Raw genomic sequence first — 17,721 nt, forward strand, 5'->3', positions numbered from 1 at the left:
GGTTTGGTGGTTTTTGGTTGGGTGCGGTTGTTGTCTTTGTGTCTGTGTGTGTGTGTTTTGTTTGGTGGTGTGTGGTTGTTGTTTTGTTTGTGGTGTGTTGTGTTTTGTGGTTGTTTGGGGTGTGTGTGCTGGTGTTGTGGTGGGTGTTTGTTTTTGTGGTGGGGGGTGGGTTGGGGTGTTTGGTTTTTTTTGGGGGTTTTTGTTGTTGTTGTTCGTGGTTTGTGTGGTGTGGTGGGTGTGGTGGTGTTGTTGTGGTGTGGTGGGTGTGGTGTTTTGGTTTGGGGGGGTTTGTTTTTGTGCGTTGGTTTTGTTTTTTTTGGGTTGTTTTGTGTTTGTGGGTTTGTTTTTTGGTTTGTTTTGTTGTTTGGGGTTGTGTGTGTGTGGTGTTTGGGGGCGGGTTTTGTTTTTTTTTTGGTTGTGTTTTGGTTGTTTGTGGGGGTTGGGTTTTTTGGTGGTTTTGTTTGTTGTTTGTGTTTGGTGGTTTTGGTTTTTGTTTGTTGTTTTGTGGTTGGTTTTGTTGTGGGGTTGTTTGGGTGGTGGTTTGTTGTTGGTTGTTGTTGTTGGTGTTTTGTGTGTTGTTGTGGGTTGGGGTGTTAGGGTTTGTTTTTTTTTTGGTGTTGGTTTGGGGTTTTGGGTTTTTTGGGTTGTTGTGTGTTTGGTGTTGTTGTTGGTTTGGTTTTGGTTTTTGCTCGTGTGTTGCTTGTGGGTTTTTGTTGTGGTTTTTGTTGGTTCGTTTGTGTTGTTTTTGTTTGTTGGGGTTTGTTTGGTTTTTGTGTTTGGGTTGGGTGGTGTTTTTTTGTGTTTGTTTATTGTTTTTTTTTTTGGTGGTTGGGGTTGTGTGTGTGGGTGTGGGTTTTTTTGTGTGGGTTGGTGTTGGGTGGGGGGGGGGTTTTTTTGGTGGGGGGTGTGTGTTTTTGGTTGTGGTGGTGGGGTTGTTTGTTGTTGTCTGTGTTCTGTTGTTTGTTGTGTTTGGTGTTTGTTTTGTTGTTGTGTGTGGTGGGGGTTTGGTTTGGGTTTTGGTGGGTTTTTTCGTTTGTGTTTGTGGGGGTGTGTTTTTGGGGTGTTTTGGGGTTTGGGTGGTGGTGGTTGGTTTTTTTGTTTTGTTGTGTTGTTGGTTGGTTGTGTGGTGTTTGTGGTTGGTTGTTTGTGTTTTTTTGTGGTGTGGTCTGTGTGTTTTTTGGGTTTGGTGTTTTTGGTTGGTTTTTGGTGGTTGGGTCGGGGTTGTGCGTGTTTTGTGGGGTGGTTCGTTGGTTTTTGGTTGGGTTTGGGTTTTGTGGTTGTGTGCTTGGTGGGGTTTTTTTTTTTTGGGTGTTGGTTGGGTGGGGGTTTTTGTGTTTGTTGTGTGGTTGTTTTTAAAACCCAAAAACCACCAACAAAACCACCAACACCAACAAACCCCCCCCCAAAACAAAGGTTTTTTTTGTTGGTGTTGGTGGTGTGGTCGTGGTTTTGTTGTTGGGGGGTGGGTGGGGTTGTGGTTGTGGGTTTTGGGTTGTGTTTGGTTGGGGTTTTTGGTGTGGGTGTGGTTGGTTTGGTTGTTTTGGGGGTTTTGGGGGTGTGGTGGTTGTTGGGTTTTTGTGGTTGTTTTTGTTTGTGTGTGTTTGGTTTGTTGGGTGTTGTTTTGGTTTTTTGTTTGGTTGTTGTTTTGGGTTTGGGGTTTTTTTTGGTTGGTTGGTTTTTTGTTGTTTTGTCCCACACCAACAACCCACCCACACAAACAACCAACCCACACCCACCCCCACCACACCCCCACAACACCCCCAAAAAACAGGTTTTTTTGTCTTTTTTTTGTTTGGTTTGTGTGTTGTTTTGTGGTTTGTGGGTTTTGGTGTTGTGTGTGGGTTGGTTCTGTTTGGGTTGTGGGGTTGTTGTTTGGTGTGTTTTGGTTTTTTGGGTGTTTTTTGTTTGTTTTGTTGTGTTGTGTGTGTTGGTCTTTGGGGGGCGTGGTTTGGTTGGTTTTGTTTGGTTTTGTTGGTTTTGGTTGTTGGTGTTGTGGGGTTTTGTGTGGTGTTGCGGTGCTTGGGTGGGTTTTTGTTTTTGTTGGTTTGTGTCTTTTTGTTGGTTTTTTTTGGTTTTTTTGTGTTGTTGTGGTGTTGGGTTTTTGGTTTGGGTTTTGTTTTGTTGTTTTTGGTTTTTGGGTGTTGGGGTGGTTGTGGTTTTTGTTTGGTGGATGTGTTGTGTTTTTTGGGTTGGGGGTGTTGTGGCCTTTGTGTTGAAGACAGAAGAGGTGCACGAGATCGTATCCATCGCAAGGTCCCTGGGACTCGAGGTGGACAACCGGACGACGTGGGGAACTGATCGAGGCGGCACACCGAGGACCTGGACAACAGAGGACCCTCAAGGACCTTGGCGGCGATGCAACACTCTGCCGTGGACTGAGGACGTGCTCCATTTCGGACAGGGGGCCCGCAGGAGGAGGCTGCGGGGGCATCTTGCCAACGGCGAGACATTTAAGACATTCTGAGGGCAATTCCACAATGTGGCTTCCTTTGTGGAGAAGCACCACCCTGAGCAGGTGCTGACCAGCCATGCCATTGCCCATTTGATAATGTCTGCCTTAGCCATTTTAAGAACCTGCTTAAGGGCCGGCAAAGGCAGACATCCTTGGACCAGTTCTTCATAGAGAGGAGGAACCGTTCATCCAAGAAGGCAAAAGGTGACCCTTAAAAAAAAAGGTGGGACCCTTAAAAAAACACCACAATTTTTTTTTTTAAATGGTTCAATTTGTTAAATTGGTGGCATGGCTACTTGGCTGAATTGGTTAAATTGCTTGATTGGATAAATTGGCTGAAGTGGTTAAATTGCTTGAATTGGATAAATTGGCTGAAGTGGTTTAAATTGCTTGAATTGGTTTTAAATTTGGCTTTTTGGGCTGCCCCTCTCCTCCTCTCCTCCTGCCTCACTCCGACGTGCCAGGACCAGATGACAAGACCAGCAAAGGTAAGAAAAACACTTTTTTTCTTATCCTTTCGAATGGGCCTGACCATGGGGTTGCCATGTTCAGATTTGGGTTTTTGGCCTTTGGGTTTGACGTTCTGGGCGTGGTATGGTCATGGGTGTGATGATTTGAGAGTGGGGTGTGTGACTTTTGAAAGTTGGCCTTGATTTGATGTGGGCCATAGAGTGGGTGCTTTTTAGATTTGGGGTTGCTTTGTCATGGCTGTGATGATTGCGAGCAGGTCCCTCCTCCTTCCCGCTCACTCTGAGCTGCCAGCAGCACACTTTTTTCTTTACCTTAGATGGGCCTGACCATGGGTGTTGCATGTTCAGATTTGGGTTTCTGGCCTTTGGGTTTGGTTCTGGGTTGGTCATGGTCATGGGTGTGATGATTGAGCGGGGGGGCCCACCCCCCCCTGCCCCCCCCCCCCTGCCGCGATCTCTGGCTGCAGCTGGTTTGCAAGTCTGGCCTGGCTTTGATGTGGGCCACTAGAGTGTGACCATGGGGTTGGTTTTTTAAATTTTGGGGTTGCTTGGTCATGGGTGTGATGATTTGAGGTGTGGATGTGGGATCTGAGTTTGCAAGTCTGGCCTGGCTTTGATGCGGGCATAGAGTGTGACCATGGGGTTGGTTTTTTAAATTTGGGGTTCTTTGGTCATGGGTGTGATGATTTGAGAGTGTGGGAGTGGGGTAGTTTGCAAGTCTGGCCTGGCTTTGATGCGGGCCATAGAGTGTGACCATGGGGTTGGTTTTTAAATTTGGGGTTCGCTTTGGTCATGGGTGTGTGATTTGAGAGTGTGGGATGTGGGTCTGAGTTTTGCAAGTCTGGCCTGGCTTTGATGCGGGCCATAGAGTGTGACCTGGGTTGGTTTTTTAAATTTGGGGTTGCTTTGGTCATTGGTGTGTGATTTGAGGAGTGTGGGATGTGGGATCTGAGTTTTGCAAGTCTGGCCTGGCTTTGATGCGGGCCATAGAGTGTGACCATGGGGTTGGTTTTTTAAATTTGGGTGTTGCTTTGGTCATGGGTGTGATGATTTGAGAGTTGTGGGATGTGGGATCTGAGTTTTGCACAGTCTGGCTGGCTTTTGATGCGGGACCATAGAGTGTGACCATGGGGTGGTTTTTTAAATTTGGGTTGCTTTGGTCATGGGTGTGATGATTGGAGTGTGGGATGTGGGATCTGAGTTTTGCAAGTCTGGCCGGCTTTGATGCGGGCCACAGCGTGTGACCATGGGGTTGGTTTTTTTAACTTTGGGTTGCTTTGGTCAGGTGTGTGATGATTTGAGAGTGTGGGATGTGGGCTCTGAGTTTTGCAAGTCTGGCCTGGCCTTTGATGCGGGCCACTAGAGTGTGACCATGGGGTTGGTTTTTAAAATTGGTTGTTGCCTTTGGTCATGGGTGTGGATGTTGGAGTGTGGGATGTGGGATCTGCGTTTTGCAGTCTGGCTGGCTTTGATGCGGGCCATAGAGTGTTGACCATGGGGTTGGTTTTTTAAATTTGGGGTTGCTTTGGTCATGGGTGTGATGATTTGAGAGTGTGGGATGTGGGATCTGAGTTTTGCAAGTCTGGCCTGGCTTTGATGCGGGCCATAGAGTGTGACCATGGGGTTGGTTTTTACATTTGGGGTTGCTTTGGTCATGGCTGTGATGATGTGAGGGTGTGGGTGTGAGTTTTGCAAGTTCGGCCTGGCTTTGATGTGGGCCATCGAGTGTGACCATGGGGTTGGTTTTTTAAATTTGGGGTTCTTTGGTCATGGGTGTGTGATTTGAGAGTGTGGGATGTGGGTCTGAGTTTTGCAAGTCTGGCCTGGCTTTGATGGGGCCAGAGGTGTCACCTTGGGGTTTGGTTTGCTTTGGTCATGGCTGTGATGATTTGAGAGCAGCTCTCCTGCCTCACTTGAGAAGCCAGAACCATCAAAGATAAGAAAACACTTTTTTTTCTTTATCCTTTAGAAACTTTAGAATGGACCTCAGTTCATTGTTACGCTCTTTAGTGCCTGAGGCACTTTGTATCTACATTGTATTGTAGGGTACTTAGCTTAATAGGCCTCTATTGTGTTGTTTTGACTTGCAGGTTCTTGGAACGCATTAGGTTATTTTCAACTGGGAAAAAGCGTTTCGGGTTACGAACTTTTCGGCTTACGAAAGAATGCGGACGAATTCTTCGTCCAACCGGGGTACCAGTGGTATACCATTTTGAATTTTAAAAAAGGCATCTTGCAACCATGTCTAGCAGCTTTTCTTTTCATATAAACCAATGTTGCTACATTCTTACATGTTAAACTGAGCTATCCAAATGTTTAGGCATATAACGCCCAGTAGTTCTAGCCAGAATAGATACCAACTTTCCACTTAAAGTTTTTGAAATACTGCTTTTAAGGGAAAGTAAATTAAATTACTGCTTTCAGTACCTTCTGGCTTCAAGACAGCTGCCTCTTTATAGTCAGGAAATCTGATGTGAAAAGTTTGCAACTAAGAAATTTTGAATATGTTTTATACTTACACACACAAAGCAAGAGAATAATTTGTAAATTATTTACTCCTTTTATATCCCCTCATCCTGCCTTGCTACAACTTAAGTGATATTTATGAGGTTCCCAGGTGGTTTCCTGTTCAGGGACAGACCAGGCCCGACTTGCTTTGACAGGATCACTGGATCTTTTCTCTCCGACTTTACTGTGAAAATCAGTATGGCAATAAATCTTTCCTGTTCTCCTTCATTTTGGCATCATTCAGCTGAGTGGTACAATCTTCCCTGTAATTGCAGTGCTTCTTCATGCCACTTTGCCACCATCAACCAATTAATAAATATGTAGTTAGGTGTCATGGCTGGTGTTTAGTTGGTGTTTTGCACACATGTAAGTTCCCTTAAAACATACGTTATTATTTTTAGGGAATGGTGCAACATCCACTTCAGTTCACAATTGTGTGAATGGAGTTCTGCAAGTGTAATTGTTACACATGAAGTGTGTATTCTTAGATGAGGCATAACTACTCATTGTGCCTTCAATGTTCTATTTGATTCAATGGGACAGTGAAAAGTACATTTGCAGATATACTGGTTGCTCAAAGCCCAACCAAACTTTATTACATGAATGCAAATTAACATAGCAAGTATGATATAAACTCTCGACATGTAATTTTCTCCACTTCCATTTTTACAAAGAGGCACAGATTCAGTTTCCAGTGGATGGAACTGAGTGGCTCAGTTAACAGTATGGACTGACTACAAATTGTAAGGGCTAAATTGTTTTGTTGGGATTCCTAACCAAGTTCTGTACAAGCAATAGCTGCTTAAGTTAGTGGCATATCTGCAAATAGTTTGGGGGGGGGGGGGACAGATAAACTTTCACTTTCAACAAAGCTCCACTGCAAACCAATCATTTCAGGTCACAAACGTATAACACTCACCTGGACCATAGGGTCCGACTTGGCGAGACGCTTTAGACCTTCCACTAGTTTGGGTAGGTCGGCAGGGTTTTTGCTTCAACAGCAACACGCCCCACTGGGCTAACACTAAATTTCATCACTCTCATGTTGTGGGCATGTTCAAAGGTGGTATAGTGCCCGTCTTCACAAAAAACTGGTCAACACCAACTAGACCAACAATGTTGCCACAAGGTACATCCTCACATGGGCTAACATAACGACCCATCATCCAGATGGTTCTACAAAGACAGAGGATGGGTAACCATCCTTGAATATCTATTGTATCATTTAAACTTTGTTCAAAATCAACTGTTTCACCTATCATTATCTTTAAGTGAAGATCCACAACTTTGAGTTACTAAATTTCTACTTGATATTCTCCCACATTAAAAAAAAGGGCAGGGGAGAAAAGTCTTGTAAAAATGAAATACAGTGCCTCCTATTATCAGGTCTCTCCCATCCTTCATAAAGCCGAAGGTGTTTCATAACATTGTATGTTGCGTGCAGTTCCAAAAGGAGAAAAGCCATCACATCCCCTACCTCTGAATGGGCTTCAGATAGAGATCTTCCTTTTCCCTGGGGTATAGTTTGGTCCCCATTATTCGCACTTTCTGGCCTGTAGAACACAAACCAGCCAGAGAAGACCCGCCCAAAGGCATAGAAACGCCCTTTGTCGGATTGTGGGGACACATTTTGGGATGTACATCATGAGAGGGCCCTTTGGATCACAATTCTTAACACCTGCAAACAAATCAAGAATAAAAATAAGGCTTAGATAGTTCTTGAAATTGGCTGAAACAGCACAGTGGAATTTAATTTTTAAAAGTAAGAAATCATTTATGGGGGGAAATTCCTTCTATCAATGAGCAACAGAGATTATCTTAGAACATCTGTCCAAATGGGAAAATGAAATGAAATGTTTGCATATTTGCTTATGGTGGAGTAACCGTGGGGATTGTTGTGCAGTTGCCCTTTTTAAAGCTATGGATACCAAGGATCTCATTTCTTCAGATTCCCTTTTATTTTCTGTAATGTTTTCATTTTGAATCTCATAAACTCACATATTTGAGTTTAACTACTCTGTAGTTGAGATTCAATACTGGACAGTAAGTGCCACTGTTTCGGGCACAGTTAAAATGGTATCTGTTGTCAGTCTTCTGTCGAATAAAATGTTACCTGAAGTTACTACCTGAAGCACTCCTTGAGCCATTGCTATAGTTGTCCACAACTGACCAAACATCATCACCTTCCTCCTACAGGTGGAATCTTTGGTCAATACTGAGTTTACTCCTCTTGTGGTAGAAACTTTTTTTCTTTGATTCTGTCTTAAAGACCTTTGCTGTTGTAGCATGTCATAACCTTGTTCTAGCATTTTCCCATAAAAATGTTCTCCTTTAAATTGAACAAATGCTAAATTATTTGTTGATTTTGGTCCACTTCCCAGTGCCATAACCATAGAAAAACTTCAAGAGATTAACAGTACATTTATGTTCCATGCTGTAAATGCTGCTGAATCCGTCCAGCATCTGCCGTATACTGTATTACTCGGCCAGGCCTTCGTAGTGCTTTAACAATGTTACACCTCCCATTTTTGGTCCATACTATACCACTGCCGTGCAAACATTGATGCAGCTATGAAAGTTTGTATAGCTGTGGCTGAGCCTCGTGAGCATTTCTAAGGACTAAATCACCCTTCATTCATCTACTTCCTTCAATGTTGTTTGCCTTCATGTGGAACTAGAGGAATCTTAGAAGTTCCATATCATTTTGCTGAAATGATACAATTTCTAGGGATAACACTACATATTTCTTTGTTTGTAGTGATGTTTTCCATTCTAGCTCAAATCAATTCTGTGAATAAATCTGGCATTTGTGTAACTTTACCTTAAGACACTTGTTTTCTGTAGACTGTTGCTCTTTTCTTATTCTTTGCTCCCCTAATGTTATAATACGCTTTTTAGTAACTTTTTAAATTTCTCAGTCTGAAATACCTTTCTATCTTCCTCTGGCTCTGAAGAGTCGTAGGTATCCACTTTTTCTTGTTCTAAAAGATCCTTTCCTAACTCCTCATGCTTAGACTCACAAATCATCCTTTCTATGTGTCTGGTTTTCCTTGCATGCTGCCTGGCTGTATGTCTTTCATGTATTCAGTATATCATTAACAATTTTTAAAATTATTCTACCAGTTTTTGTTCCACTCACAGGTTGACATTGGAAACACTTTTAAAAAGTAAATCATAATCTTCACCGTGGTCTCTGTGAATGCACAAAGGGGTTATTCTGCGCCTGTGCAGATGCTTCAGAACCTTCTGGAATCGCTTGGGAAAACTTTTGGCGTTGCTTGCCCCTTTCGTATATATACCCTTAATGTTCCCGCTCTTTTCCCTCAGTTTGTCTGCTGCGCTAGCAGCTTGAGGAAGTTCACTCTCAGAATCCTGTCTTTTTTCACTATACAGACTACTTCTAATGATCTGGCTTGGTACATCGGTCGCTTTGACTCGGACTGTCGTATGGATTTTCTTATTCTCAGCCGGCTGGCTCAGGTTGGGCCTTGGTTACAGTTGGAATACCTTCCTGGCTATAGTTGCCTTTCCCTTCTTCTTTTAAAAAATGTGTGCAGTGTGATGGGAAAATTCCTGGCCAGGACCCATGTTCAAGGTGCTTCTTGTGCTTGTCCAATTTCACCCCATTGAGGTTTCAATCTAGGTTCACAAGATTCGAGGAGCTTGCCTTCAAGTGACTCTCTATACCAAGTCCTACAAGCCACACGTTATGGTGTTGGTGCCTTTTAGTCTCCGTCCTCAAAGAAAACTGCTTCGTTGGAAACAAGCCGCTCTGAGGCCTCTGCCACAAAATGTGGCATCTTAAATCCAATCGGGACCGTGAAGCAAAGGAAAACCACTCTTCAACAGTAACACTTAGATTCTGATGGGTCACCACACAAACATCATTCCTCAAAAAAGCACCAGGATTCTTCCCATGCTGAGGCAAGTGAGCGTGAAAGGAAGAAACGTTCTTCAGACTCAACACATAAACTGAAATGCTCTGAAAAATCTGCCTCCTCCATGGCTGCAATGGAGCCTCCACAGAAAAAGGTGCCTGCCCTGTCCAAGTCTTCTCGTTCCCCACAGATGTCCCCAGTGCCGTCTCTTCACACTGTTGAAGTAGATAATTGGTTCAGCCTAGGAGGGCGAGTTACATGCTTCTCTTGAGTTGCCTGTCCATCTGACTTCCTATTCCCCAGAGATGATGGCTACTTTGTCTTTTTCAGATCAAGACTGACCCTCGACCTCTCCTGAGTCCCAATACCACCTCAAGGATGTTGAGACCAACCATAGGTACTGAGAAGAAAGTGTCCCCCAACATTATACTGACTTGGTTTTTGATGATGAGACCAGCCTCTTATTACGTCCCTCTGGACGTGCACAATTGCTGACTAATTCAGGAGCTTTGTGGACAGGCTTGTGATTCTGCAGCCAGGTTACTGGTGTCGTATCCTGCTTCGATGTCTTGAGGTGCTCGCTCTCCCTTGCCTTATAAGTCTACCTCAAAGTCTGCAGTTGAGGACTATCCTCCGGTGCCAGCACGTTGAGTAGTTACTTTCCCGGCCCTATCCAAGGTCTCCTTCGCAGCATTCTCTGGTCACGGTGGATGCAGCTTCCTCCTCCCCTGGGAGAGTTAGGTCTTGCTCTTCATTTCAGGCCTTGGTGATTCATGACTCAGCCTCCTCAACAGATAATGTCTGATCTTTTGCTGTGCAGTTGATTAGGATGGGCAACATTCTTAATATCGAGGTCTACCATACGGACTCTGGTGCGCTGGACCTGACTGATGAGCAGGTGCACTGCAAGGTCCTCGCTCCAGCCTCTTCTTGGCTTCTTGCCCTCTATGGCCAAGATAGCCCAGCACTCATGGAATACTTCCACCACAATCCCGCATTACGCCATCAGATGCCATTGTAGAGGCCTTGCATCTCACTTACACACCAAAAACCTCTACTACCCATACCAATAAGGAAGGCAGAAAGATGGATGGGACAGCCAGGAAGTTCTATGTGGCAGCAGTTCTCCACCTGAAAGTGGCTAACTATGCTGCATGCATGGGGCGTTATCAGCAGCATCTCTGGGAGTGAGTCCTGCCTCTGTTTGATGACCTACCAGATGAAAAGAGGAGGCTGGCTATGGCACTCCAGGCAGAAGCCCACTCCCCAGGGGCTCAGCAGATTACCTTGGCACAACATTCAACAGACTATGCTGCCAAGATTATCTCTGGCTCAGTGGCCCTTCTGTGCCATGCCTCAGACCTCACACATCAGACAAGAGCGGCGATCGAGGATATGCCCTTTGACGACACTGGCCTCTTCAACAGGGAGACAGACAAGAAGTTAGATTTTAAGAACAAGATGCACACCAGAGCCAAGAAATACATTATGTCTGCTTCTGCATCTTAGTCTGCTCCTTGCCGTTGGTACAGATAGCAAAGTTTCACCTATGCTCTATATCAGTATCAACAATATCAGCTGGAACATCCTCACCAGCAATATCCATCGCAGTCCTCTTCCTTGTCTGGAGGATGGCAACTAGCCCAGCCCCAGTACAAGCAGTCCTTCAGGAAGAAGGGTGCTGAACAAGGCAAGAAGAGGCTGTGATGCCCTGCTGCACACTTTGTCCCGTCACCACCTTTTGGGGATAGATTGGCTCCCTTTACAAACTCTTGGGCCAAAATAACTCTTGATTCATGGGTCATTAACCTCATCTGCAGGGGCTATGTCCTCAAATTCGAAGAGTCCTCTCCAACCAGAATCATATGTATTACAACCCCCTCAGAACCTTACTCAACGAAGTGAGTTCTCTTTTGGACAAAAGCGCTATCAAACCCATGGCTACCTCTTGGGTTCAGGCTCAAGAGTCTCTAAAAAGTCTCTAGAAAGGATGGGGGTCTGTGGCCCATTTTGGATTTGCACCTTTTGAACTCCTTTATTTCCTACAAACGATTTTGCATGGCAATGCTTTCTTCTATTCTTCCCTTTTTGCAGAAAGGGGACTGGTTTGCCACCCTCGACCTCAAGGATGCCTATTTTCACATAAGAATTCATCAGGACCATCACAGGTTCCTTGCCTTCGCTGTCAGTGCTGACCAGTTTCAATTTTGAGTTCTCCCCTTTGGCCTCTCCACAGCTCTGCGAGTGTTCACGAAGTGCATGGCAGTGGTGGCTGCATATTTTCGCCAACACGGTTTATCCGTCTTCCCCTACCTGGATGACTGGCTTTTCATGGCTTCCTCCAAGCACATCCTACTTCAGGATGTCGATTTCGCCTTGCCACTGTTAGATTAAACGAGACAAAATCCATTCTTTCTCCATCCCAGGAGGTCCATTTCATTGGGGCTATGCTCAACTCCAGAAGAGCCATAGCCTTCCTGCCCCACGAAGATGCTGTATGCTTTTCCTCCATTCCCACTGACCAGTGTAATCACCAAGATGAGGACTGACCACTCCAATGTCATCCTCGTCACTCCATGGTGGCCAAGGCAACTGTGGTTTGCGCCATTTCTTCAGATGTCTCAGAAAGAATACTACCATCCTGTCCCAACCTTCTCAACCACCCACAAGGGTCTGGTTCGGCACCCCAGACATTGAGACCTTCCGTCTCATGGCTTGGAGGATCTGTCCCTGACTACCCTCCCGAAGTCCATCCACAATGTCATGCTCGCAGCTCACAAGCCTTTCACCCAGAGGTCTTACAAGGACTTTCTCGATCTCAGGTATTTGTTAGGTCATTAACAGACACTCAGGTTTTTCACTTTCCTCATTAAAGGACTATCTTGCTGTAATCTGTGCTCACTTCCAAATCAATAACCATTCTTCTGTCTTCAAGGATGCGTTGGTCAAGAAATTCCTAAAAGGATACAACAACCTCCACCCTCCATCCTTGATCCTGACCTCAGCATGGAACCTTGAGCTAATTCTAACCTATTTATCTGGGAAGCCATTTGAACTTATGGCCACAACTGGTTTAACACTACTCACCTGGAAAACCGCGTATCTCGAAGCCATCACCTCAGCTTGGCTTGCCAGCAAACTTATCAGCCAACCCTACCTTTGCTTTTACAATGACAAGGTTGTGCTCCATTCTGACATCACCTTTTTACCTAAAGTGGTCTCTTCCTTCTATCTGAGCCAGGACATTGTTTTACCTACTCTGGTACTGAACCTGACTACTGATACTGAGTGTCACCTCCACACCCTTGATGACCAACAGGCATTTGCATTCTATTTGAATAGGATTTCAAATTAGAAACCATCTGAGAGACTTTGTTTGCTACTCGAATTCAAAGTTGGGACTCCCTGTAACCACTCAGTGGTTCTTGAACTGGGTGACTGCCACTATGCACCTTTGCTGTGAACTCTCTTCAGCTCAAGTTCAAGCACACTCTACCAGGGAGGCAGCTACATCCTCCACTTTTCTCAGTGGTATGCTTTTGGATGATGTCTGCAATTGACCTTCATCTCACACTACCACCTGGACACCAACTGGTTTACACTGATGTTTGTCACATTGCATGTTTTCTATCTAATAGTTGCAATGCATGACCCATTCTTCAGTACTGTGTGCCTGCGTGATATGCGGGTGCGCCTTACGCAGCTTTCAGCATATGCTGAAAGCCGCACTGGGAAAAGGAGTGGCACACCCCATAAGGAGTAATGGCATGTGTGCCCATGGTGCGCATGCACCGCCCGCCACTGCATGCACGAGCCCCATTCATTTAAATGGGGCTTGAGCATAGGCGGAATTTCCTTTATGCGAGGGTTCCGGAATGGATCCCCTGCGTAAAGGAAGGACGAACTGTATTTCATTGCATGTCTTTATTGTTGGTTAATATAGTTTGGTATGTTGACATATGCTTTCTGTCACAACACTCTATACTCCTTTGACCAAAGCTAATCCACTTGTGTGCATTCACAGAGGCCATGACAAAGAAGAACAAGTTGTTTACCTGTAACTGTAGTTCTTTGAGTGGTCATCTGTGAATCTATACAAACTCCCCCCATCCTCCCCCCAGAGTTGTGTCTTGCACATTCCTTCAAATGCTGCTATGCAGTGTCCTTGGAACTGAGGGGAAAGATCAGGAACACTAGGGGTATATATACAGATAGGCAAAGCAACCACCCAAGTTTTCCGTAGCAATTCCGAAAGGTTCTGAAGCTATTTGCGCAGGCGCAAAATAACTCATTTGTGTGGATTCACAGGTGAGCACTCTAAGAACTACAGTTACGAGTAAGCAACCTGTCCATTCCAGTTTTTTGTGTACATCAGGCACGTACCCAGTCTAATGCTATCCCAGTGCTATCTCACCCTGTACTGCCTCAATTGTCTTGTCTTAACTTATTCAGCTTGTCTGAGAAGCTCTTTTAGGTTGCTTTTCCATTCTCTATCTCCCAGCCACAACTGGTGATAGTAGAGACATGCCTGTTTCCACTATTGTTAACTCCATCACCCTCGGCATGCTCTGCCTAGTCAAAATGGTGAAAAGGGCTTCTACTTGCCAGCTCTTCAAAGTGGTAGCCACATTCCAAATCTGGAGAAACTGCCATTACTGCTGTGTTTTTCTCTGACCCATTAAGGTATTTTGAGTCATACTATGAGGCAGTCTTATCTGTCTGCTTTTCTTTGCTGATTTTGAGGGGTTTTGTACATTTTCCTCAAGTTTTGGGCTGTATGTTCATCTGGCCTTTTTCCTGGCATTCACATTTTTCTGTCCTCATTTTCACTTTCACTAGAAGTTTCTTGTGCACTGATCTCAGATTTTGAGCCACACGTCTGCCCACTCTCTTTTCTGGCATTGTTTTACATTTTTCTGTCCTCATTTTCACTTTCACTTGTTTTTTTTTTGGGGGGGGTACATTTTTCTTAGGGTTTTAGCTATACATCTGTCCAGTCTCTTTCCTGGTTTCCTCATTTTGTTTTGTTTTTTTGGTCACCTTTGCCATGCATATGAGCGGAGGTTGAGCCAGGCACCCACCTGGACTCTTTACCACTTTTATTTTCTATTATACTGTCCTCAGAGCCAGGTGTCTCCCCATCCCTCAGATTCTTTGCCTCCTTTGTTTCCTATTACACTATCCTTGTTTTCTCTTTCGCTGGAGGACATAAATATTTTCAACTTGTTCTTGTGCTCCTCCCCAGAGACTCACTGGGCAGCAGTCATCCGAGTGGCTTTTATCATTTCCTGGCTTTCTTTGCCACTTTTATTACCAGGTTTGTGTCTCCCCATATTATTCCTATCTGCTTTCCTGTTTCCATCCATTTATTTTACTGCCTACAACTAATTTGCCAGAGAAGGGTTTGCCTCAGTCTGGTTGGCCAGGCAGGTAAAATAAAAATGACAGAGAAGAGGAGTGGCGTCTAAATGGAATAAACAGAAAAGAATGTTGAATCCTGCCTCATGGTTGGTGTGTGGGGTAAAACCCAAAGGTAGTGGATTGCTTCCCCTGCCAATCCAAGAATTCCTCCTAACAATCAGTGACATTGTGACAACATCTGCCCAAATGGGAAAATGAAATGAAATATTTGCATGTTTGCTTATGGTGGAGTAACAGCTGGGGACAGCTGTGAGTCTTATATCTTAACATTATCAAGATTCTATCCGAATCGTGATCTTTATGTTCTCAACAATGAGGAGGCCCATATCTGTCAAAGGAACACAGTATGACTAAAGAAAATACGGGAAATGTCTCAAACAGATGTAAACTAACAAGACTGAGATTTTCCAGTCAAGCCACCTTTTTTGCCTTGAAAAGTTGAACATTTGTGGCTTACCCATAGCTGCTTCATCATCAGGTGGTCCCTCATAAAGAAGTTCACAGCGATACTTCTGTGCAGTGACAGGGGAAGGCAGATGGATGGTAATCATCTGAAGTAAGGCATCTCCAGCAGGCAACCAGCGACGCATCACAGCCTAGAAAGGATACAATGAGTATCGTTCAGAAATCCTGACTGGGCTAGTAAGCTTTAGCTTCCTTGTTCATTTACTTCAAAAGGATGGCATTCTATTCTACAGGAAGGAATCTTGGATGAACATACTCAGCTAGTTATGCCTACAGTTAGCTCATCGTAGAACTTTCTGTATGCAAAGCGGGTGCTCTTAACCGGGTTGTTTTAAAAGAAACCTTATTCTTTCTCTTTGTAAGTACCTTGAGTAAAGGCTTCCCTTCCTTTTCTCGATCTTCAGCATCTAGCTTGATGTCCAGTTTCTCTATCAACTTTGATGCCTCTTCTTTCTTAAAATGCATAATGGCATCAAAGACCTGCATGATACAAGACTTATGTTAAAGAGGTGTTATTTGCCCAGATATCAAAAACAAAAACAAAAAAAAGCAAAGTTTAAGAATTAATCAGCCTGCTGCCAAGAACTGAGTGGAAGTCGAATGAGCCAAATCTGCACTCACTTAGTAAGCCCTTTCTGAATTCAATAGCACTGAATTCTTAGTGTACATGTACAGGATTCCACTGAACGAGCCAGTTTTCTTTATTTGTCCATTCACTTGAACAGTTATTTCATGAGGTAAACATGATCTGTGTCCAAACACTACATGTCAGCAGCCTCTTTATCTTACAGGATCTTCACATCCTTTTATTGGGTATGCTCACTGCCAGTGATACTTAAGAGTTTTTGCATTTCCTACACCCTTCTAGCTTATGATACTATGGCCATGACATTTTGTCAAACTGCCTGGTCATAAAGGTCTGTTTTATGGCACATTAAATTCTAACCAGAACTACAACTTACCTTGAATCCAAGTGCTCCGATTTAACCACTTTGAGCTGCATAACTTGAAGCATTTAATTGAGTACTTTAAGTAAAGCATAAGAAGCCCATTAGTGGGTAATAACTGATTTGGGTTTTTCAGGTTGTGTGTATGTTTGTGCCTTGAAGTCACTTGCCAACGAATGGTGACCTTGTGAATTTTGTAGGTGGTGTTTGCCTATTCATTCCTCTGAAATATAGGCTACAGCATCTGGTATTCACTGGCAGTCTCTCACCCAAGCACTAGGGCTGACCCTGCTGAGCTTCCAAGATCAGACAGGATCTTATGCCTTTAGGATATTTAGGCCCCTTGTGCTAAAAATTATAAACACAAAATGATGACTCGGTGGCTGCTCCCATCCTCTGGAATTCTCTTCCATGGGAGCCTAAATTGACCCCTCCTCTTTTGCTGCCAAGTAAAAATGTTTTTATTCAGGCATTTTAAAATGATGGCAGGATGGCTTTTATATGAGGCAGGTGTTTTAGATTATGTGTTTTAACTTTTGTATATTTATAATCTTAATTTTATACTGTCTTAACTGGGTTATTTTAATTGGTTTTTTAAAATTATTTTAAAGGTGTTCTTATCTTGTGAGCCACCTTGGGTCCCTTTTTGGGAGAAAGGCAGCATAAAAATGAAATGAAATAAATAAATGACTATTGCAGTATTGATTCTATACCAATGTGTAAGCTACTCAGTTCTTGAAAGTGCATATTTGGCCCAGTTCTCTTGACAGAAGAAGAAACAATTAACATGGAAGATTTACATGGTAATACTGGCTTGGTCAAACAGAGTTTTACCTTAAAAATGGGATCCAGGATGAGTTGGCAGAATGTCCGTGGCAATTTCTTTCCATCAGCATTGGTTGCTGTTTTGCTGAATTTTCCATTTGCTGGGTCAAAGTATCTAAAAAAAAAAAGGAGGAGTGTTTTATATGCTAAAACATGCAATGGAAATGGGCAGAAAAGTCATTGAGGCTAACTTATTTATTTGATGTTGAACTATTCATGTCAAGTAAAACCAGTGAACCCATACCATATCCCACTAACTGTTTTCACTGTCTTTCCAATTTACAGACCAAGAAAGAAACTGAATTTACACTAACAGTTGTCATATCTACAGACATCCTTCTAGCACTTAACTATATTTTTTTACTATTACAGATATGTAACTCTAGAGGCATAACCCAAACCCATACAGGTAAGTATATTAAATGTTCAAATACAAATCAGTTTGTTGTAAACACCTTGTTGTAAATACCTTGGTGACACCAAACAGAAGTAGAAATAGATATACATACATCCCTACTCACTTATCTCCCCACAGCTTCTTCATCATGTCTTCTACCTTCTTGGCCCGGTCAGCTGCTGTGAGCTGTGCCTTTTCCCCTTTGGCTGCAAATTTGGCTACATACATTTCAGCAAACTGTTTAAGAGTAAAAGCCCAACCATGCAGACCAGAGCCAAAGCCAACGGTTCCGATGACTGGGTCAATCTACAAAGAGAATGAGCACTGATTTATTGTAAGGGGTTTTATATGCAATCTT

General features: G+C 43.7%; 1 protein-coding gene across 1 annotated transcript in view; it reads right to left on the minus strand.

Annotated features, from left to right (window-relative positions):
- Nucleotides 1-17,721, minus strand: part of LOC121920918 (elongation factor 2-like) — a 40,871-nt gene that overhangs the window by 11,371 nt on the left and 11,779 nt on the right. Inside the window, 10 exon segments of the mRNA XM_042448210.1 lie at nt 6,350-6,423; nt 6,426-6,500; nt 6,503-6,606; nt 6,908-6,999; nt 7,001-7,045; nt 7,047-7,108; nt 15,187-15,325; nt 15,561-15,674; nt 16,976-17,081; nt 17,488-17,669. Of these exon segments, the coding sequence (XP_042304144.1) occupies nt 6,350-6,423; nt 6,426-6,500; nt 6,503-6,606; nt 6,908-6,999; nt 7,001-7,045; nt 7,047-7,108; nt 15,187-15,325; nt 15,561-15,674; nt 16,976-17,081; nt 17,488-17,669 (993 nt within the window).

The sequence above is a fragment of the Sceloporus undulatus genome, chromosome 2 (genome assembly GCF_019175285.1).
Source record: "Sceloporus undulatus isolate JIND9_A2432 ecotype Alabama chromosome 2, SceUnd_v1.1, whole genome shotgun sequence".
Classification (NCBI taxonomy): Eukaryota; Metazoa; Chordata; class Lepidosauria; order Squamata; family Phrynosomatidae; genus Sceloporus; species Sceloporus undulatus.